At 42.4% G+C, this 23,300-nt stretch overlaps 1 protein-coding gene across 3 annotated transcripts in view; it reads left to right on the forward strand.

The window, feature by feature from the left end:
- LOC310750564 (outer mitochondrial transmembrane helix translocase-like) overlaps positions 1 to 23,300 on the forward strand; it is a 47,487-nt gene that overhangs the window by 1,693 nt on the left and 22,494 nt on the right. Inside the window, exons 1-5 of one of the 3 annotated variants that reach the window (XM_083588932.1) lie at positions 4,922 to 5,375; positions 10,883 to 11,093; positions 18,451 to 18,549; positions 19,133 to 19,253; positions 21,121 to 21,321. In XM_083588932.1, the coding sequence (XP_083445058.1) occupies positions 10,920 to 11,093; positions 18,451 to 18,549; positions 19,133 to 19,253; positions 21,121 to 21,321 (595 nt within the window). In that variant the 5' untranslated portion in view covers positions 4,922 to 5,375; positions 10,883 to 10,919. Of the gene's footprint in view, positions 1 to 4,921; positions 5,376 to 10,882; positions 11,094 to 18,450; positions 18,550 to 19,132; positions 19,254 to 21,120; positions 21,322 to 23,300 lie in introns of those variants that run through there. The other 2 variants (XM_083588930.1, XM_083588931.1) reach the window with 2 other exon arrangements.

Raw genomic sequence — 23,300 nt, forward strand, 5'->3', positions numbered from 1 at the left:
AGAAAAGGATGCTGTGATTACTAAAACCCAGCATGGGTTTCTCAAAAATAAGTCATGTCAGACAAATCTCATTTCTTTTTCCCATGGAGTTACATGGATCAGGGGAATGCTGTGGACGTAGTGTATCTTGATTTCAGTAAAGCTTTTGATGTTCTTGTGAGGAAGCTGGTAAAATGAGGGGTGAACGAGGTGACTGTTAGGTGGATTTGTAGCTGGTTGACTGATTGAACCCAAAGAGTACTAATTAATGGTTCCTTATCATCCTGGGGAAAAGTGACAAGCGGGGTGCCACATGGTTCTGTCCTGAGCCCATTGTTGTTCAACATCTTCATAAACGACTTGGATGAAGGAATTGAGGGGATGCTCATAAAATTTGCAGATGACACCAAACCGGGGGCGGGGGGGCGGGTAATGCTGCAGAATTCAAAATGACCTTCACAGATTGGAGAACTGGGACAAATATAAGGTTCTACACTTAGGCAGGAAGAACCAGATGCACAAATATAAGGTGGGGGATACCTGGCTTACTAGCAATACATGTGAAAAAGCTCTAGGGGTCTTAGCGGACCACATGCTTAACATAAGTCAACAGGGTGAGGCAGCTGCAAAAAAGTTAATGCTATTCTAGGCTGCATCAACAGAAGTCTAGCATCCAGATAAAGGGAAGTTGAAGTCCCACTCTATTCTGCCTTGGTCAGACCACACCAGGAATACTGTGTCCAATTCTGGGCACCACAGTTTAAGAAGGATGTTGACAAGCTGGAACGTGTGCAGAGAAGGGCAACCAGGATGATCAAGGGTCTGGAAACAAAGCCCTATGAGGAACAGTTGAGGGAGCTGGGTGTGTTTAGCCTGGGAAAGAGGAGACGGAGAGGAGATAGGATCATGATGTTCAACTATGTAAAGGGCTGTCACATGGAAGAGGGAACAAGTTTTTCCGCCTGCTGCTCTGGAGTGTAGGAGTCAAGCCAAGGTGCCCCATGATATTCTTGTAAAGAAGCTGGTAAAATGCGGTCTTGACTATGCTACCACTCAGTGGATTTGTAACTGGCTGACTGACCGAACCCAAAGGGTGCTCATCAATGGTTCCTCTTCATCCTGGAGAAGAGTGACTAGTGGGGTGCCACAGGGTTCTGTCTTGGGCCCAGTCTTATTCAACATCTTTATCAACGACTTGGATGATGGACTGAAGGGCATCCTGATCAAATTTGCAGATGACACCAAACTGGGAGGGGTGGCTAACACCCCAGAGGACAGGATCACACTTCAAAACGACCTTGACAGATTAGAGAACTGGGCCAAAACAAACAAGATGAACTTTAACAGGGAGAAATGTAAAGTATTGCACTTGGGCAAAAAAAATGAGAGGCACAAATACAAGATGGGTGACACCTGGCTTGAGAGCAGTACATGTGAAAAGGATCTAGGAGTCTTGGTTGACCACAAACTTGACATGAGCCAACAGTGTGACGCGGCAGCTAAAAAAGCCAATGCAATTCTGGGCTGCATCAATAGGAGTATAGCATCTAGATCAAGGGAAGTAATAGACAAGGTTAAAACTCATCAAGGTTTCAAAAACCATATTGTTAGGAAAGCATTATATAATGTTTGGATTCGGTACAAAGATTTGTTGGAAAACAAAACCCCTAGGTGGTTGTCACCAATGGAAGCTAAGGAAGTGAAAAAACTTAATATGGAATCCAAATGGCCAAAATATTGGGAAATTATAGAGCATGAGGAGGGAAAAGTGAAATTGCAGAGCTATGAGAAATTGAAGTTAAAAGTAAGAGACTGGCTTCATTATTACCAGATAAATGAAGTTTTTAAATTGGACAGGAAAATTGGCTTCCAGGTGGAGAGGTCAAAATTAGAAACAGAGCTATTGGAACCCAATACTAAGAATCTGTCAAGAATGTATAACTTGCTGTTGAAATGGAATACACAGGATGAGACGGTTAAATCAGCTATGATTAAATGGGCACAAGACATTGGGCATGACATTATGTTTGCTGACTGGGAACAGTTATGGACTACCGGTATAAAGTTTACGGCATGTAATGCCTTAAGAGAGAACATTATGAAAATGATTTATAGGTGGTACATGACCCCAGTCAAGCTTGCAAAAATCTATCACACGCCCAATAATAAATGCTGGAAATGTAAGGAAACTGAAGGTACTTTCTACCACCTTTGGTGGACGTGCCCAAGGATCAAAGCCTTCTGGGAAATGATTTATAATGAAATGAAAAAGGTGATTAAATGCACTTTCGTGAAGAAACCAGAAGCCTTCCTCCTGGGCATGGTAGGTCAATTGGTGTCAAGGAGAGATAGGACGTTTTTTATGTATGCTACAACAGCAGCAAGAGTACTCTTAGCAAAGTATTGGAAGACACAAGAACTACCCACACTGGAAGAATGGCAGACCAAGGTGATCGACTACATGGGACTGGCAGAGATGACTGGCAGAATCCGTGACCAAGGGAAAGAGACGGTGGAAGAAGATTGGAAGAAATTTAAAGTTTATCTTAAGAATTGTTGTAAAATTAATGAATGTTAAAATGTCTTGGGTAACGCAAAATAGAATTGCAGTGACAAACAATTGGATATGAGAAAAAAGATTTAAAGAAAGTGCTATAAGAAATTGAAATTAGGGGTTGCTGGAATGATTTAAAACAGGGATGCAGAAAGGGGAGGTATGGGGAAGTCGCTGAAAGAAGGTCTAAGGAAAGAAAGGTTAAGAAATTATACGTGTTTATATGTTTGTTTGTTTATGTATTGTGCTGTATTGTCTTTTAATATGTGTTGAAAAACCAATAAAAAAATTTATAAAAAAAATAGATCAAGGGAAGTAATAGTGCCACTGTATTCTGCTCTGGTCAGACCTCACCTGGAGTACTGTGTCCAGTTCTGGGCACCACAGTTCAAGAAGGACACTGACAAACTGGAACGTGTCCAGAGGAGGGCAACCAAAATGGTCAAAGGCCTGGAAACGATGCCTTATGAGGAACGGCTAAGGGAGCTGGGCATGTTTAGCCTGGAGAAGAGGAGGTTAAGGGGTGATATGATAGCCATGTTCAAATATATAAAAGGATGTCACATAGAGGAGGGAGAAAGGTTGTTTTCTGCTGCTCCAGAGAAGCGGACACGGAGCAATGGATCCAAACTACAAGAAAGAAGATTCCACCTAAACATTAGGAAGAACTTCCTGACAGTAAGAGCTGTTCGACAGTGGATTTTGCTGCCAAGGAGTGTGGTGGAGTCTCCTTCTTTGGAGGTCTTTAAGCAGAGGCTTGACAACCATATGTCAGGAGTGCTCTGATGGTGTTTCCTGCTTGGCAGGGGGTTGGACTCGATGGCCCTTGTGGTCTCTTCCAACTCTATGATTCTATGATTCTATGAAATTACAAGAAAGGACTAAGCATCAGGAAAAGCTTTCTGACAGTAAGACCTGTTCAGCAGTGGAACAGACTCCTTCAGGAGGTGGGCTCTCCTTTCTTAGAGTTTTTAAATTAGAGGTTGAATAGCCATCTGTCATAGATGCCCTAGCTGAGATTCCTGCATTACAGGGGATTGGACTAGATGACCTTTTGGGTTCCTTCCAACTCTACAATTCTATGATTCTCTAATTCTCTCATATATATGTTAGAAGGGTGATTGCCTATATTTCAAAAGCTTTCTGCAACATCACAACCTGTGTCACATATGTTTTTAAGCCTTGTGCTTTTTGCTCCAAAGCTTCTTTAAAAAATTGTTATTATTATTTTATTTACAACATAGTCCACAACAACTCATACATACAAACAAACCCACCACCATTGACAATTTAATTATCAAAATTAAACTCCTATACCCTTACACAAAGAAAACATAACATAAAAATAAAATACTTCCTTTATCCTGTAAATGGCCTCCTTATTTACTTCTTGTGTACTGTTTCTTTTATATGTGATTATTACAATTTTTCCTAATTATGACTTAAAAAACCGCAAAGTCTCCTATAGAAATCAAACGAAACAAGTCCAGGTGTATATTTTGGGGCACTGGTTGGTAAAGTATTCTCTGCATTTTCCCCATTCTTTTTGGAATTATTGTCTAGCTTGTCCCCTAATTGTCTCTGCTAATCTGGCCAATTCAGTATAATCTAATAACTTATCCTGCCATTCTTTTTTTGTTGGCACAAATTCTTTTTTCCAATTTCTGGCAATTAAGGTCCTCGCGTGCCTGTGGCATACAGGAATATTTTCCAATCCTCTTTTGCTATACCTGTGTCTGTTATTCCTAATAGGAAAGCTTTTGTATTTTTACGAAATTATATTTAAACATTTTTTTAAGTTCATCATATACTATATCCCCGAAGCTTTTGATTTTTTCCACCAGATATGTATAAGTGTCCCTTCTGCTGTACTGCACCTCCAACACAGGTTTGCTTTTGTTTTATACATTTTAGCTATTTTGGCAGGTGTTAAGTACCATCTGTAAAACATCTTGATTAAATTTTCCCCTAGTGCTAAGGCAAAGCTTCTTCTTTCTTTCTTCTTTTTAAAATATTATTAAGAGTTTACTAATGCAACTTTTAATTGATTAATGCAGCAACATACCTACTCTTGGGATATGGGTGGCACTGTGGTCTGAACCACTGAGCCTCTTGGGCTTGCCAATCAGAAGGTCAGCAGTTCGAATCCCCACAACGGGGCGTCGCAGCTCCTGCCCACCTAGCAGTTCAAAAGCATGTCAAAGTGCAAGTAGATAAATAGGTAAAGGTAAACGGGAAGGTAAACGGCGTTTCCGTGCGCTGCTCTGGTTCGCCAGAAGCGGCTTAGTCATGCTGGCCACATGACCCGGAAGCTGTACGCCGGCTCCCTCGGCCAGTAAAGCGAGATGAGCGCCGCAACCCCAGAGTCTTCCCTGACTGGACCTAATGGTCAGCGGTCCCTTTACCTTTACCTACTCTTACTCCAGAAGCCAATACACGTTTACTAAGAGATAAGTTCTTCCGACTCCCATGAGACCTATTTACCTGGGCGGAAGTAGCATTAAACTCCATAGGAATTACTTCTGGGTGAGTTTACCTTTTTAATCATGGGCAGCATTGCGCTGTTCATTCACGAATCTGCGCCTAACTCCAATGGAGAGACAAGCAGCTTGCTTGGATACCTGCGCCCGCAAGGAACCCAGGAGTCCTGCTCCGGCCCTAGTGGGCTGTCCTTTGCACACGTGACTCTTTTCGGTGCCAGGACGCGGAAGCAAAAGGCTTCCTCCGGCGTTTTCTGTTTCCCGTTGGCGGTGAGCACAGCAAGCGCATTGCCCGACTCTCGCCGGCATCATGCTGGGCCCCAGGAAGGAGGCGGCGGCGGCGGCGGCCCAGGTAGGAAAGGGTTAGTTCCCCGGCGGCGAGTTGGTGGGGCTGCCGCGTCTCCCTCCCTCCCTCCCTCCCTGGGCTCGGCCGGCGTTCAGCACCACGGCCAGCGACGCGGCCCGAAAGGAGACCCGGAGGCCTCTTCTGCGGGTCCCCCCAGCCGAGCCCCGAGGACGAGGAGACTCAGTCCGGGGCCTCCCAGATCAGGGGCCGATTGCAAGGGTTCATCCGGCCCCGAGAGAGAAGCTGAGCCGCTGCTAGGCAAGGCTGGACAACATGGCCTTGGGCTGCCCTGTTCCGAGCCGGAGCCCTGGTCCATCTCCCTCGCCGGAGGACTGACCCCTGAGCTTCCAGCCTCTCTGCCCATTGGCCGTGCTGGCTCATTCCCAGACATCTGGAGAGCGCCGTGCCGACTACCGACAGGCCTCTGGGGCTCAACAGTGGAATAGTAACAACCAGGACAACAATTAGCATTTCTGCAGCACCTTCCCGATGTTTGCAACTGCCCTGCCTGAGCTTATTAAAATTCTTACAACCTGACGTTGCAGATCAGTACTGTCACCCCCTTAGAGCCAATAGGAAGCACAGGCTGGATTGCTTAAAGCAGAAGTGCCTAGCCTTTGGCTCTCCAGATGTTACTGGACTCCGATTTCCAACAGCCACAGTCATCATAGCCAATGGTCAGAGACTGAGCAGGTCGTAGCCACAATGACTATCTTCTATCCCCACTGTCAGAGGCATGATGCCTCTGAATGCCAGTTGCTGGGAAGCACACATGGGGGAAGTGCAATTGTCACATGGTGAGTGTGGTGTTGCATTCAAGTTCTGCTGGCAGGCTTTCCAATGGTAGAACAGAGTCCTGGACTAGATAGGTCCTTAGTCCGATCCAACAGGGCTTCTTACAAGTTCTGCAGTATCTGGAGGGCCACAAAATCTTCTCCCCTGGTGCAGGGAGATCCATGGATAGATATCCCTGTTTTCAAAGGGTTAAGAACAGCTGCAGGGAACCCAGTTTGACTTTGGACTTGACCACTAGTGGAGGAAGCTCTTTGCACCAATTTCCTTATTGAAGCTGCCTCCCATCCTCAACTCTGTTATCTGCACAAGAGGTGTGGACACTGGGAATAGATGTTGCACGAGAAATAATAGCTTAGACAGACAGGACCTGCTAAACAAGAGTGGGTCTCTCTTCTGCATAAACACGCATACAAGTGCATTGTAAATTTCTTAAATATTACAAACAGTACCAGAGAACTCTTCTGTAAAAACAGAAAAGGGCGTTTCTGAACAGGAGAAACCAGCTGAAGGAACACCAGCTGAGAAAGCCTTACTGTTAGAAACTGAAGTAGATAAAACTCCCATTGCCACCCAGGAATATGAAAACAAACCTCTTCTTGATCTTTTTAACACTCCTGAATTATATGCTAAATTTGAAATAGGGTATTTTATGTTATCACTGCAGTAAAATAAGCTGCAGTTTAAGAAGTAAATAAGTATTACATGTATTTCATTTGCCCACACCCCAAAAATTTCATTTTGTGCAAGAAAAATATTATTATTAATAATAATACTTTTATTATTTATACCCTGCCCATCTGGCTGGATTTTCCCAGCCATTCTGGGTCGTTCCCAGCAGAATAGTAAAAACATGATAGAACATCAAATATTTAAAACCTCCTGTTACAGGGCTGCCAAAGTCAGATAGTTGTTTATTTTCTTGACATCTGAACAGAGGGTGTTCCACAGGGAGGGCACTGCTGCCAAGAAGGCCGTCTTCCTGGTTCCCTGTAACTTCACTTCTCACAGTGAGGGAACCACCAGAAGGCCCTCAGAGGTGGACCTCCATGTCCAGGCTGAGAGATGGGGTGGAGATGCTCCTTCAGGTATACAGGGCCGAGAAAAGAAGGGTCTTCCTCATGGCTTTAATGTTTCTGGAAAATTTATATTGCTTGCAAGTGACTATAAAGAGGTGGAAGGGATTTAGTTTGAGGCATTTTGAAGTTTAAAGTAGTACTACAGTACATTCTAAAGTATTATCTAGGGTTTCCCAAATATCTGAGTTCGTTCACACATGCACACCCCTGAACGTATAAAGTTGCCATTGACCCTAACCCATATTCTTAGAAAAGTAAATGAAAGAAAGTGTGCTGGTCCTGGGGGGGGGGGAGTTTACCGTGAGGCGTGGTCAGTGTCTGGTCCTGGGTTGAGGGTCTGGAGACTATCCACCAAGGGGGAAGCGGGGTCCAAAGCAAGAAGCCGGGCGTGGACGGGAACTCCAAAAGAACAGGTCTGGGTGCTGGCAGAAACAGGTTTCCAACGACGTTGCTCCCACAACCTGGGACTGGGCTGACTGGCCTTTATCTCCTCTGGGGCCTAGGGCGGTCCCGGCCCACAGGTGACTCGCCTCTCCTGGCCTTAAGGTGAACACTCCTCCTGAGAGAACTTAGTTCCCTCCGCCTTTCTGCCCTGAGCCTCTGCAGCTCAGGAGAGGCTGGAGGGTTACTGGACCCAGAGGCAACCTCACCTTCCCCTGACAGGGCTGGGAGAGGAGCACCTGCAGGCAATGGGTCCTCAATCACCCCCGGAGCCAGAGCGGATTCATCTGGTGCCTGCTCCTGAGGATCCGGCACAGGTGAGGGCCCTTCAGATTCAAGGCCCTGCCCCGGCTCAGCCGGCCCTGGAGGCGGGGACTCCTGTGCAGGCTGGGATTCCTCCTGTTCAGCCTCTGAATCAGATTCCCAGGCCATCACAGAAAGTCAAGAAATATCAATATATATTAAATGTTTATTAATTATCAATCACCATTGCTAGGGATCTAAAAATGTGAAAAAACAAGCAAAAACTATTATTTATTTATTTATTAAATTTATATACTGTCCTAGGCCAGCAGGTCTCTTTTTTAAAAAAATAAATTGTTATTGGTTTTACAATTTAATTTTACATTCACACATTAAATAGAATCAAAAAGTGTAGAATTCTCCAAATTCTCGGACTTTCTCCCTTCCCTCTGTGGAGTCTGCTAATAACCATTTTCCACTGCATATCAAATCGTCCTCTATTTAGCCTTAAAACTATTTATATCCATGGTTCTTTTCACATTGCAAGTGTTACTTCAGTCCTGCTAATGTTTACAGTGTTCTCTTAAGTATGTTACAAAATTTTCACAGTCCTTGTTAAATTTGTTATCATCCTGGTTCCTGATTTTTCAGTCATTTTAGCCATCTCAGCATCGTCCATCAATTTTGTTGTCCATTCTTCTCTTGTAGGTGTTTTGTCTTCCTTCCGTATCTGGGCTGCCGTCGTCGCGTACATGAATAGTCTTTTATAATTCCTTGGTATCTCTGCACCTAAAATTCCCAATAAAAAGGCTTCTGGTTTTTTAACAAAGGTTATTTTAAACATTTTTTTTAACTCATTGTATATCATTTCCCAATATGCTTTTATTGCCTTACAAATCCACCACATATTATAAAGGTGCCCTCTTTTACTTTACATTTCCAACATATATTTGAACTAGTCATGTACAAATTTGCTAGCATACTAGGAGTCAAATACCATCTGTACATCATCTTCATATAATTTTCTTTCAATGTACTGCATGCCGTAAATTTTAAATCCTCTCTCCACAGCTTCTCCCATGAAGAGTTGAATATTGTATCCAAAATCTCTTGCCCATTGTATCTTTACTGATTTTACCTCTTCATTCTAACAACCTCTTATACATTTTAGATAGTGCTTTTACTTTATTTTGCAACAATTCATTTTCAAAGCTTGTGATTTCATTACTGAATCCATTTCTTTTATCCTTTTTAAATACAGTACATCATTTAATTGATGGTATTGTAACCAATCTGTTAATGACTCTTATATCTTCAAAATTTGTTAGTTTCAATTAGTTTACCTTTTCATACCATAGATATGCATGCCAACCAAATCGGTTTTCATGACCTTCCAAATCTAGAACATCCGTATTTTCCAATGCTATCCATTCTCGAAGCCAGCAGAGGCCGGACGCCTCATAGCATAACCTCAGATCTGGCAGGGAGAAGCCACCTCTTACTTTAACATCTGTTAATTACATATTTTATTCTTGGTTTCTTCCCCTGCCAGATAAATTTAGAAATATCTTTCTGCCATTCTTTAAAGTGACCTGTCCCACTGATAACAGGTATTGATTGGAATAAAAACAACATTCTTGGCAATGCATTCATTTTTATAACCGCTATTCTTCCCCATATGCCCGCAGGTCAGACCAATTCACAAGATAAAATTACAATATAAAAACACGAAATACATAATCAAAATATGAACAGAAACAGCTGAATAACCCCCCAAAACACTTAAGAACAGTTAAAACATTTTTTTTAAAAAACTACAATCAAAAAGCAGTTTAAAAGAATGCAAACAGAACTCTCTGCTGGGCTGCAGGAGTCCTTTTGTAGTCTGTCAGGGGCCCTAGGCCTGGTGAGAGAGGCAGGAGCAGGACCCACACACTCTCAGCAGCTGTTGCCATACAGAAGTTTCTCAATGCCCTTTATTCGTAAGGCTCATTGTTCTGAATTAATGCTTTTGCCTAATGTCTTATAAGCATATTTGAATATTGTATCCAAAATCTCTTGCCCATTGTATCTTTACTGATTTAACCTCTTTACTCCACCCCAGGCCTTTTTTGACCCTCTTTCAACCCCTGGATATTTACTTAGCCGCTTGCACAGTCCCACCAAGGTAAAAGGCCCCTGGACGGTTAGGTCCAGTCAAAGACAGCTATTGGGTGTGGTGCTCATCTCACTTCAGGCCGAGGGAGCTGGCGTTTGTCCACATACAGCTTTCTGGGTCATGTGGCCAGCAGGACTAAACTGCTCCTGGCACACAGAAACACCATTTACCTTCCCGCTGCAGTGGTACCTATTTATCTACTCATGCTGGTATGCTTTTGAACTGCTATGACCGGGGGGAAAAGTGATATTTCCACTGAGCTACAGTCTTTCCCCATACTGGAGGTGGGAGGTTGAGGATGAGTAAGAATTGCTCCCCTATAGAGATCAGAAAGTTCATAGCAGAGGTGGGACTGTAATGGGAGGTCTTCCTGATTCATAGCTCCTTAGTCACTACACGGCACCAGCATTGTCTCTCCTTGGCTGAAATGTGACTTCATTACTTGGCTTTGTGATCTTGAAGAGTTTGGATTTGGATTTGATATCCCGCCTTTCACTCCCCTTCAGCAGTCTCAAAGCGGCTCACATTCTCCTTTCCCTTCCTCCCCCACAACAAACACTCTGTGAGGTGAGTGGGGCTGAGAGACTTCAAAGAAGTGTGACTGGCCCAAGGTCACCCAGCAGATGCATGTGGAGGAGCGGAGACGCAAACCCGGTTCCCCAGATTACGAGACTACCGCTCTTAACCACTACACCACACTGGCTCTCTTGTGACAATCCAAAATGCTGATACAATGGCTGCAGTTTTTCCTTTCTAATTCATTTATATCCCTTGTCACCTCCCCCCCCCCCTTTTACTTTTTTAATGTAGTTCAGCTTGTAGTCTGGCTGCCTGAAACACAGAAGAGATGTTGCTAGGGGAAGTCTCCAAAGACCTTCTGACTCGGCCACTGACCCGGAATGAAGTGTTTGCTGTTCTCCTTCGCCTGACCGTCTTTGGGGCTGCCACCTACTTCAGCATCAAGTGGGTATCAGATGCCTTGGACCCAACCCGTAAGCAAAGGATACAGCTAAAGAAAAAGGTATATACATGGAACTTGCCCACAAAGTCCACTGTGTGTGTGCACCAATTAGGCTATAATTTTGGAATCCTAAAACGGTCACAGATCTTGATCACTGATATTCTGCTGTGGTGAATACCTCATATGTCCTTCCATAGCAGCACATCCACATGCCAATAATCGGGGGGGGGGGGAGTCGGGTCCTATGCATGGCTTTAGCACAATTTAGCACCACTGTAGCATTCAATGACAGGCTGGTCTATCTTTCTCTTTTTTTCTTGTTTCTTTGTCTCTGCTCATCTTTCAACAACAAATGGACAGTAGCCTCCAGTCTTTTGGGGCCCGGGATCACTTTTAGAATACCTAAAAGTAAGGAACTGTTGCAGGCACCAAAAAAACACACATTTCACATTGATACCCACACCCACATGCAAAGCAAATGAAACACAAGCAAAAGAAGGCAAGGCCCCCAACCAACCTCCCTCCTGGTTTTATTTTTTGTTGTTTTGGTTTTAACTGAGATTTTGTACACAACGCAGATATATTTTTATATGAGTTTACAGTAGATAAATATAAAATGAACTAACTAAATACTAGATAGCTAACATTTAAAAATATCTGTGTGAGAGGACAAAGGAGCTATCTCCTTATGGGATAGTTTCCAGGTGTATATTACTTTCGTAACTTAAGTCTCCCTTCTGGGATCCATTTGTGAACAGAATGTGTGAGTAAACTCTTTTTATACTTTTATAGAAGACTGTGTTGCATCTATCTTTTTATGACGGACTAAAGGGGAAATTACCAAGGAAACTTATTTTAGAGGATTTAGCAAGCCTAAGCAAACACATCCTCTGCGAAAGTTTAAAAAGGGGAATGTTACTCTACTAAATTGTAGAACTTGTTAACACAAGTTTGAAAGGATATAATCAAACAATATATCCTCTTGCTGCATCCCTGAACATTCCCACAATAGGCATGATGCTCTGAAAGAAAAATACCATCTGCCAGAGGTAGCTCTATGGCAATACTTGCAGCTACATCTTTTAGTAACTTTGTTTGGTCTGGTGGCCTGCTCAGCATCTGAGACACCCAAAATTTGGAGCAATTGGATAATTCATTTGAAACAAAAAGGCCAGCAATTACTTTTTATAGGTATTTATTATCAACAAGCAAGTTTGATATACAGAGTTTAAGAAATGATTGGAATAAAGAGTTGGAATGTTCACGATTACCTAGACCAGGCATGTCCAACAGGTCGATTGCGATCTACTGGTTGATCGCCAGGAAGTTTCTGGTCAATCGCCAGTAGATCGTGTGTTCTTTAGTGATCGCCAGCCTAAAAGGAAAAAAAAAAGCTCCCCGTAAAAAAAGCTCAACAACTCTTCTCCCCCCCCCCTCAAACAAAAGCTCAATAACCATGGGCAATTGCAGGGAGAGCTCCTTCCCTCTTGCTGACAGAGAGCTCACCAGTATGTGTGTGAGTGTGTTGTGCGGGGTGGCTGGATGGCTCCCCTCCTTCATGCTGACAAAGAGCTGGCCAGTATGTGTGTGAGTTTGCATGTGTGCGTGGGATGACTCCCCTTCCCTCGAGGATGTAACAGGGATGCTGCCCTGTGCCTATCAGAGACCAGATCCTAGCCTGCACCCTGCTTGGGCAAAGGGGGATGCAGGCTGAGACTTGGGCAGTGCCAGGGGGCAAATCCTAGGGCTGACCATGGGCTTCCCTTGCTCATTTAAGCAGCCCACACCTGGGACACTCCCTCTTCCTTCCCTTGCCGGTTTCCAGTGTGGATCTCTGTAGGTCTCCTGCATTGTGACTAGGAAAGTCTTAGACCTCGCCTGGGATCTCATCCTTCCTTGCCCGCCTGCTTTTTGTATCCACGCTGCATCATGCAGGCAAGAGAGGAACAGGCGTCTGTCCTGGTTTCTGCATTTGCCAGGATTCATCGTTGCAAGGGAGCTTGGGAAACTGAGTTCCCTTGCATGGTGAGTAGTTCCTTTGTGAGGGCTGAGGATCCTGGGAAACTGAGTTTTCCAGCCATTTGGGGCTTTCTGTGTTTGTGTCGGGAAAAGTTTTTCTGTTGGCTAAAAAGCTGTTTTTTGAGGCTGGTTTGTTTCCTGCTTACATAATGTGGTCTTCAGTAATCAAAAAATTCAGGAATTAGATACCAGCACTGTCGGGGTCTTTGTTGATTGTTGGTGCATTTTAAAACTGAAGCCATGTGGGGCCAGGGGGCGGGCGCTGGCTGGGTTGTTATTTTCCTGTGCCTTCCAGGTGGGCGTGCTCTTGCTAAAGTTTCCAGTGCTACTGCTTTATATAATAAACGAAAATTAATTAAAAGGAATAAATAAATAATTTTTTTAAATAATCATTGTGCATTTTAAGTTAACAAACAGGGTAACTGAGCCATTGGTGCTTCAGCTTGTCCTAGGTTCCTTATGTGGGGCAGGTCCCAGCCTCCATTGGGGTGGCATTGTTTTGCAGCAAGGTTTGATTTTGAGGTGGTTTGTGTGCAGCTTTGGCTGTGCAGTTGCAGGGGAATACAGCTTTTGTTTTAAGTTCAGTTCTGAGGTTTGCTACTGCATTTGCTTTTAGCTTTTTGGTTTGCTTTGGAGGTAGTGTGGTGTGGGTACAGTTGTTTGGGCGCCATATGTGAAATTGAAAGCCTAGCACGCATCTACTGGCTCCTCAGATCTGTGTAAACTACTTAGCTGAGTTGGTTTTCCTTGTCTGGGTGTTTTGTATCTTAAAGGTTGTCACACTTTACAAAGCAGGCAGTCTTCTGTCTTGTTGAGTTAGTTTTTAAATCAATTCTTTCAGAAGGTCTTGTCCGTATTGTAAAAAAAATGAGTGCTCCAAAGAAGTCCAAAACCTATCATTTTCATAAGGAATGGGAAATTGAGTATTTCTTTGTGATGGTGAAAGAGAAGTGTTGTTGTTTAATTTGTAACGCCTGTGTCCTTACCAAAAAAGGGTAACTTGGAACGCCATTATAATGCTTTCCACCGTAGTAAATTTGATGTCGATTTTCCAGTCAAAAGTGGAATTCGTAAACTTAAGCTCAAAGAACTCAAAGCAAAATTAGCTTCTCAGCAGCAATTACTGGTAAAATCCAACTCACATTCTAACAATGCAACCATGTCATCCTTCAACCTGATTGCTAAAAAGTGCAAACCTTTCACAGAAGGGGAGTTTGTAAAAGAGTGTTTTCTTGCAGCAGCTGAACATCTTTTTGAAGGGTTTAAAAATTAAAAAGAGACCATAGCTGCTATCCAAGATCTTCAATTATCAAGAAACACAGCCATACAGTGAATGGAAAACATGTGTAAAAATATTGATGAACAGCTGTTGAAAGATGTGTCCAGTTGTGTTGCTTTCTCACTCTAGCTAGACAAATCTACAGACAGCTCAGCTACTAGTTTTTATTTGTATGGCTTTTAAATATTACAGCACAAAAGAACTACTTGGGATAGTTTCTTTAAAAGAGAAAACCACCAGTGAAGAAATATTTAATTCCTTCCATTCCTTTATAAACAAGCTTAGTGTTCCATTACACAAGCTTGTTGCCATCACTACAGATGAAGCAAAAGCCATGACAGGTCGGGTTAATGGATTTATTGCCCTTTTTCGACAACATGGTGATTTCCCTGACTTCCTTGCGTACCACTGTATCATTCACCAGCAAGTTTTGGCAAGCAAGAAACTGAACACAAAGCATGTCATGGACATAGCTTTTAAAATTGTAAATTGAATTCGTGGAAAAGCACTTCAAAGGCGGCTTTTCAATCTCACTCTTGAGGAAGGGCAGCTAGAATTAATTTTACACACAGATGTAAGGTGGCTCAGTAGGCACAGATTTTTGGTAAGATTTCGTAGTTTGTAGGAAGAAATAATATCCTTTTTGAAGGAGAGGGGAGATGAGTACACTCAGTTAGAAGATGATGAGTGGTTATTTGATCTGGTTTTCCTTGCTGATTTCACAGGTAAACTTAGTAATATGAACCTAGAGCTACAAGGTAAAGGTAAATGCATTGGCAAGATGATTATCATAGTTTCATCCTACAAAACAAAATTTAAGCTAATGACGGCTGACTTTACAATCAAAATTTTTGATCACTTTCCTAATATGCAAGACCATCTGGAAAAAAATCCTGACTTTGTTTTTCAAACAGAGAAGTATGTGGCCAAAATTGGTTCTGTTATTCTGTAGTTTAAAAAGATTTGGTGACTTCCAAAAAAATGAATTAATTGTAGAGTACATGTCATTTCCATTCAAATCTGATTTGGACGTTAAAAAAATTGCAGTCATTATCAGTACAAATTACTCATTGTGCAAAATATCTCTTGAAAATGATATATTAACTCTGAAAAATGACATTTTTATGAGGGCCCGTGCAGAAGAATAATAATTTTGGGAGTTTGTGCCTATACAGAAATTTCCAAATTTGAGAAGATGCAGTGAAATTCTACACTCATGTTTCAGTTCGTGATAATATGACAGCAACAATCATAGATAACAATGGCTCTCAAAGTGAACCATTCACAGTGGGATCAGGTGTTAAACAGGGTTGTGTTATTGCCCCAACTCTATTGATTATTTTCATTGCCATGATCCTACACTTTGTCAAAGGGAAACTCCCCACTGGAGTAGAAATCATATATTGAACAGATGGAAAGCTCTTCAATCTGAGCAGGCTGAAAGCAAAGACTTCTGTCATAGAGCTTCAGTATGCTGATGACAACGTAGTGTGCGCACGCTCAGAGGATGACCTCCAAACTATCCTAAATATCTTTGCAGAAGCTTACAAAAAGCTTGGCCTATCACTCAACATCCAAAAAACCAAAGTGCTGCACTAACAAGTACAAAACAACCCCTCTGCAGCACCACAAATCCAACTCAATGGTGTAACATTGGAAAATGTCGATCACTTTTCCTACCTAGGCAGTTATCTTTCCACAAGGGCCAAAATTGATGCCGAAATCCAGCATCGCCTGAGCTCTGTGAGTGCGGCTTTCTCCCTATTGAAGTGCAGAGTGTTTGAGGACTGGGACATTCACAGGGAAACCAAAATGCTTGTTTACAAAGCTATTGTACTACCAACCTTACTATATGCTTGTGAAACATGGGCCACTTATAAAAGCCATCTCCAGCTGCTTGAAAGATTCCATCAATGGTGTCTCTGAAAAATTTTACACATCACTTGGGAAGACAGGAGAACCAATATCAGTGTACTGGAAGAAGCAAAGATCACCAGTGTCAAAGCGATGATTCTTCAACATCAAATTCATTGGACTGGTAATGTTGTGCACATGCCTGATGAATGTCTTCCAAAGCAACTACTCTATTCCAAACTTAAAAATGGAGGTTTAAAGACTGTCTCAAGACAAATCTAAAAAATGTAGTAAAAACACTGACAACTGGGAAACACTGGCCTGCGAGCACTTCAGTTGGAGAACAGTCTTTACCAAAGGTGTCATGGGCTTTGAATTACAGATAGGTAGCCGTGTTGGTCTGCCATAGTCAAAACAAATTTTTTTTTTTCCTTCCAGTAGCACCTTAAAGACCAACTAAGTTAGTTCTTGGTATGAGCTTTCGTGTGCATGCACACTTCTTCAGATACACTGAAACAGAAGTTGCCAGATCCTTTTATATAGTGAGAAGGTGGGGAGGGGTATTACTCAGAAGGGTGGTAGGAATGGGTGATTGGCAGATAGCTGTGATGAGCCTGTTGACGACTCTTAACGACTGCAATAGGTCTTACAGGAAAAAGCAAGGGGTGAGAAGGTGAAAAATGGCTTTGTCATGTATAATGAGATAAGAATCCAATGTCTTTGTTCAGACCAGGTCTCTCCATGGTTTTAAGTTTGGTAATGAGTTGCAATTCAGCAGCTTCTCTTTCCAGTCTATTTCTGAAATTCCTTTCAGAAACTTCCTTACAGCTACTTTGAGATCTTGTATAGAATGTCCTGGGAGATTGAAGTGTTCTCCTACTGGTTTCTCTGTCTTGTGATTCTTGATGTCCGATTTATGTCCGTTTATTCTTTGGCGTTAGGTTTGGCCTGTTTGTCCAATATAGAGAGCTGAAGGACACTGTTTGCATTTGATGGCATATACAATGTTAGACGATGAGCAATTAAATAGTCCCGAGATGGTATGTGTGATGTTGTTGGGGCCAGTAATGGTGTTGTCCGGGTGTATGTGGCAGCAAAGTTGGCATCTGGGTTTATTGCAGGCTCTGGTGCCAGTGTCCGTGTTACGTCTGGTTGTAGTATTATTGTGGGTTAGGAGTTGTTTAAGATTGGGTGGCTGTCTGTAGGCAATGAAAGGTCTTCCTCCCAGAGCTTGAGAAAGAGAACTGTCATTGTCCAGGAGAGGTTGTAGATCTTACGCAAGGAAGAAATGTGCTAAGAGGAAGGCACGCTTGGCAAATCCACACCATGAAACCTATGTCCCCACTGTGGAAGGATGTGTGGATCCATAATTGGCCTCCACAGTCACTTACGGACTCATTGTTAAAACCGTGTTTATGGAAGACAATCTTACTTGGCTACGAATGATCACCAAAGAAGAAAGAAGAAGACGATGTCCCACATTTACTAAATTTTGGAAGAAAGTGCTGGACTATATAAACAAGACACAGCGGGAAATGTTAAGATGCTCTTGAACTATATACTAGTTCTGTTGGCAACAGGACTGAGGAAATGGATTCTACATGCCCTAATGGTGGCCAAGAGACAGATGAACTGGAAGAATAGCGATACAATTCCCCTTAATCAATGGCTTGAAAACACGACAACATTGGCAATGTATGAACAGACACACACTTTCTTTGAATAAATATAATGATATTTTGAATGAGTTTACACATAATAAATTAGTCGAAACAAACAAACAAAATCCTTCCAGTAGCACCTTAGAGACCAACTGAGTTTGTTATTGGTATAAGCTATACCAATAACAAACTTAGTTGGTCTTTAAGGTTCTACTGGAAGGAATTTTTTGTTTTGTTTTGACTATGGCAGACCAACACGGCTTCCCAGCTGTAACCATAATATATTAGGTTATTGACAGTTATATGTGTATTAGGATAAGAAAAATACAGCCAGATGGGTGGTGTATAAATAATAAATTATTATTATTATTATGTAACAGTATTTTTTTCCCATTCTCACTCACTTTTTTCTTTATTCCTTTTCCTCACTCTATCTTTTATAAATGAAATTCTTCTTCTAAAAGTGCCAGGTGCAAGTCACTGTGTGTAGTCATGACAATAGCAAGTCATGACAATAGCAAGTCATGACAATAGCAGAGTCCTATATTAAATCTCTGAGATAAAGGGAGGACTGCAACTCTGGGCCTCTTTGTTTTGTCGGCAGGCAGAGCGCTTGATGAAGCAGATTGGGGTGGAAGGAGTGAAGCTGGCAGAGCATGAGATGATCATTGCCGCTCACCTGGTGGTTCCAAAGGATATCAAGGTAGGTGGCCAGGCTGCTGCTCCTCTTGACAAAATGCAAGAGAGGTTTGAGGCTCTATAATCTGCTGAAGAAAAATGGACAGGAAAACAAAGGTTGCACATATCTTAGTTCTGAAATGAGATTGTGTGGGTTCACACCAGAATCAGTAATTCAGATCTGGAACTTTAGCACTTTGCAGCACATCAATATAGACTGTTGGGTCTTTGACTGGTGGTTGGGACCCACTCTCAGGTCATGACCTGATCTAAGATGGGTCACAACAGCAGCACAACCACCAGTCCAAATACCACTCTACAAATGGCAAACAATTAAGACATGGGCCCCATATGTCTGTTTGGGTCAGTTCTTTAAAAAGGATGAAAATTGCTGATGTAGACAACCCTTTAAACCAAGAATAGATAGAAAAGGTCCCTACCCCAAAGAGCTTAGTCTGAATGGTTATAATGGAGGAAAAACAGTGACAGAATGATTAGAAAAGCCAAGGATAACAGGAAAATAGTGCAGTTGCATTTAGATTCAAATTTCTAACCTTTGTTAGTCCCTTTGTTATCTGCCAACTGCTCACAGCTTGTCCCACCTACAGGTAACTTGGAAGGACATTGCAGGCCTGGATGAGATGGTCAGCGAACTCCAGGACACTGTGATCCTCCCATTCCAGCGGCGACACTTGTTGCAGCACTCCAGGCTCTGCCAGCCCCCAAGAGGTATTTACTTTGGAACAAGGGGCAATTTACTAGTTACTCAATATCATTTTTGAGACTTAAGGAAAGTGTTTCCTTCCTTTTAAAATCTGCATTATTTAGCCAAACCCTACATATCAAATAAGTTATTATGGTCAGAGGGTTAGTTTGCTACCTGTTGTCCACTTAAGAAACTTGCTGGGTATGTACAAGTGACTCCCCATTTACCCAGGGGTTCTGTTCTGGGCCCCCACACACAAAAGCAAAATTGCGTAAAACGGCCTGCCATTCCTTCATCTCCCGCAAGCCGGGGGGGGGGCGGGTGGAGCTTCCACAGCTGACACACTCAGGGAGGGATGGTGGGGCTCGGCTAAGAGCTGCTCCCCGTTTCCAGGGACCACTTCTGGGGACCTGGCACCACACATGCACACAGACAGAACGTACATCAACGCGGAATTGCCTCAGTCAGTTGGGCAGCAGCAAGAGCAGCATTAGGTATTAAACATTAATACTTCCATTAGCATTTTTCCGTCGACAACAAAAACAACATTTCCCCCAGCTTGAAAGCGTTATTCCAACAGAATTAAATTAAATGCTCTACTCAGATTAAATTTAACAAATCCCTCCAAATCAAAGCTACTTTAATTAAAGTTCCGATTAGTGCACACATTCACAGTCAATTACACTAATAGGTGGACTAAATTGCCTCTAAGGTACCTTACAACTCTAAGTCTCATGTGATTCGGTTTTTTAAAAAGACTGCCCACCACACTCCAATATTCTTCCTTCAAATTGTGTCAGTCAGCACTCCAAATAAAATGACATTCTGGATATCCTGAGCCAAAGCTGTAAGGGGTGCGAGTGCTCAGCAAGAATGACAGAAACACGACGCCTCTGTTTCTGCTGCTTTTCTGAGATGGTGTATCCAATGCTTGTCCTACTCAGAGAAGACCAACTGAATATAATGAAGAAGAGTAAATTATGTCCATCATTTTCAATGGGTGCCCTCTGAGTAGAACTTATATGGACACACCTCTGAGACACTGGCAAACTACAGTACATAGAAGGATGGGGGGGCTGAATTTTTCTTGGTGGGTCACAAGTTGTGCCCATTGTCCCTTTCCTAAAATGGTTACTGCAGTTAGAATATGAGTTGTTGGTGCAGTGCACATGGGCACAAATATGCCTGCAGAGGTTTCCCTGAAGCCTGCAGGGTTACTTTCCTTGCAATGCTGGAGTTAGGCTTGAAAGAAGCATTCTGTTATAGACAATAGAAGCCTTTTTCCAAGGGGGGTGTCAACTCTCCCTTCTCCTGTTCTGAAACGCCCACCTCACAAAACAGATTTTGGCACATGAGACAAACCACTAAATAGTGTCCCCCTCCCTGCTAGGGAAGAAAGGGTGAATGAAGATCTACATCGGGATCTGCTGCCCTGAGATGGTCACCTCACCTTGCCTGATGGGAGGGTCAAGCCTAATTGTTGTGTGTGGAGTGAGAGATCTTCCTGGAGATGGCAGCCGGGGAGGAATGCTTATCTTTTGCCTCCCCAGCTGCCCTCTGCAAGAAGACCACTCTCTAACTAGGCTGGGGTGGGGTGGGGAGAGAAGCACATTTCCCAAGCCTAATGGTTGGGGGAGTGTGCAAGTATTTGCTGTGTAGACATATGCGTGTGGCTGCAGTGCATGTGTGCATGATTGTGGTATGTACAATGCCCACAAGTTTCTCTGATCTGCACATCTGCCCATGAGCCCCAGAGGGCTGGCAATCTTTGAATTAGAAAATTGTTCCTGGTGGGCTTTATAATACAATCAGAAAGTGGGGATGAACTTCTCACATAAAAAAGGGAGGTAGACTGTGAACCTGTGCTGATGGGTTTTTCCTTGCTACCAGGTGTCTTACTTTATGGCCCTCCGGGTTGTGGGAAAACCCTTCTTGCCAAAGCAACAGCCCAGGCTTCAGGATGCAGGTTCATCAACCTGCAAGCATCTACGCTGACGGACAAATGGTATGGAGAGTCACAGAAGCTCACAGCTGCCGTCTTCTCACTGGCAACCAAGCTTCAGCCCTGCATCATTTTCATAGATGAAATAGGTAATGTTTGTATCCCTTCCTCCCATATCCCAACATCAGATATGGCTTGACAACCATATGTCAGGAGTGCTCTGATGGTGTTTCCTGCTTGGCAGGGGGTTGGACTCAATGGCCCTTGTGGTCTCTTCCAACTCTATGATTCTATGATCAGCGTCCTCTGCCATGGTTGCCTCTCCTTACTCTTAAGTCACTCCTAGATCTCTTTTTCACTCTCAGTCTCCCAGCCAATTCCTCCTTCCCTTCCTTTCTTGAACATATAAAGGTAAGAATTGCTCTGTCATATCAGGCTAAAGAGCCACCTGGGCCAGTGTTCTGTTTCTTCTAACAACCATTGGTTAGATGGCTCTAATAATGCTCAAACATCCTGCGAAGGTAAGGAAAAGGAGTAAAAGACCCTCTTGCTCCTTCTCTACCCAGTCAGTCACTGTGCTCTGCAGGTGAGGGCCTCCTGCAGATACCACCTTCTCCAGTGGTTCAGACTGCAGAATATAGGAATCAGGCCTCTAGTGTTGTGGCTCCTACCCTTTGGAATTCCCTCCTGTTAAATATTAGGCACAGACTACCCATGTTTTCAATGCCTACTGAAGACTACACCTGATCTTAGTCAAAAGGCCAAGAAGCTGTTGATTGTATGAAGCTTATCTTGCTACACTGTGGGCTGTATAAACAAGCCAGGGATCAATTAATTAAAATTTTAATGGCAAATTTACCTGGGAATTCTGAAACCTACTATCTCAAGTATCTTCTCAAAGATATGACAAATTATTACCCTGGCTGTGGCAAAATTTCTCTCGGAGGTAATAAGAATTAGAAATAAACATGCTCTGGATAAAACACAGTGACTCTCCTGGAATATTTTCTATGTATTCCTGCTTTAAGAACTGTCTCTGCAGGTCTCTGGACTGTAATAAAGAATGTGTTTGCCTACTGTGTGCCTACTAAAGACCCTGCTCTTCCACAAGCCTTTTAAGTAGAACTCTTTCCCAGTCTACGTCTGTAATGGAATTATTTTTAGATTCTTTATTTTATCCCTTGTGTGTTTGGAACCCTGGGCTCCTTTGGGAGGAAAAGAGATATATAAATGTAATAAATAAATAAGCAAATTAATCTTTAAAGTGTTGCAACATTGCTGTTTTTGCTACAACAGGCTAAGGCTGCAATGATATACCCACTTTTCTTAGAGTTAACAGCATTGAATTCAGTAGGACGTCTGAATTCTGAGTAGACATACTTATATAGGATTGCACTGTACAATCTATTTTTTATAAAACAATTTTTATTGGTTTTTACAAATATTTTCTTGCATGACACTATATTTTGCACAAATAAAACATTTGGCTTAATGAGCCTGTGATTTCCCTCCTCCCTGACAACTGGTTTTCAAATTTAATCTCAATATACTGCATTTTCCTGTATTTCTTCTTGTTATTAAATTATATCCTTTTAAAATTACTTAATTAACTGTATTTAACAATAAATGATAATTTAATCCTTACAGAATTTCTTATAACCCTACTAGCGATGTTAACTGTTTACAGTTGTCTTTCTGAAATGCCTGGTCCTGCTGATTCTGGATTTTTCCCGTCAGCTTTGCCATTTCTGCAAAGTCTAATAGCTTCATCTGCCACTCTTCTTTCATCGGTAACTCTTCTTGCTTCCATCTTTGCTTTTTTTAAAAAAAAAAGTTGTAGAACTTTTTTTTTAAAGATATTTATTGAGGTTTTACAAAAACATAGGTTTACAAAATAGAAAAAAGTCATATAGAAAGAAAAAGATACAAAAACAAGAGCATACATAAAAAAGAAAAAAGAATAAAAATACGAAATACAAAAAACAAATAGATAAAAAAGAATTAAAAACAAATCTGTTTTTTGTAACTTTAAACTCATTAGCTTATTTCCTTGGCCTCCTCACACCTCCCCTTTTTGTATTCCCATTTAAATAATCAAATCAGCAAATCCTTACCCTCTTTCGTTTAT

This window comes from Podarcis filfolensis (assembly GCF_964270895.1).
Source record: "Podarcis filfolensis genome assembly, chromosome: 15".
NCBI lineage: Eukaryota > Metazoa > Chordata > Lepidosauria > Squamata > Lacertidae > Podarcis > Podarcis filfolensis.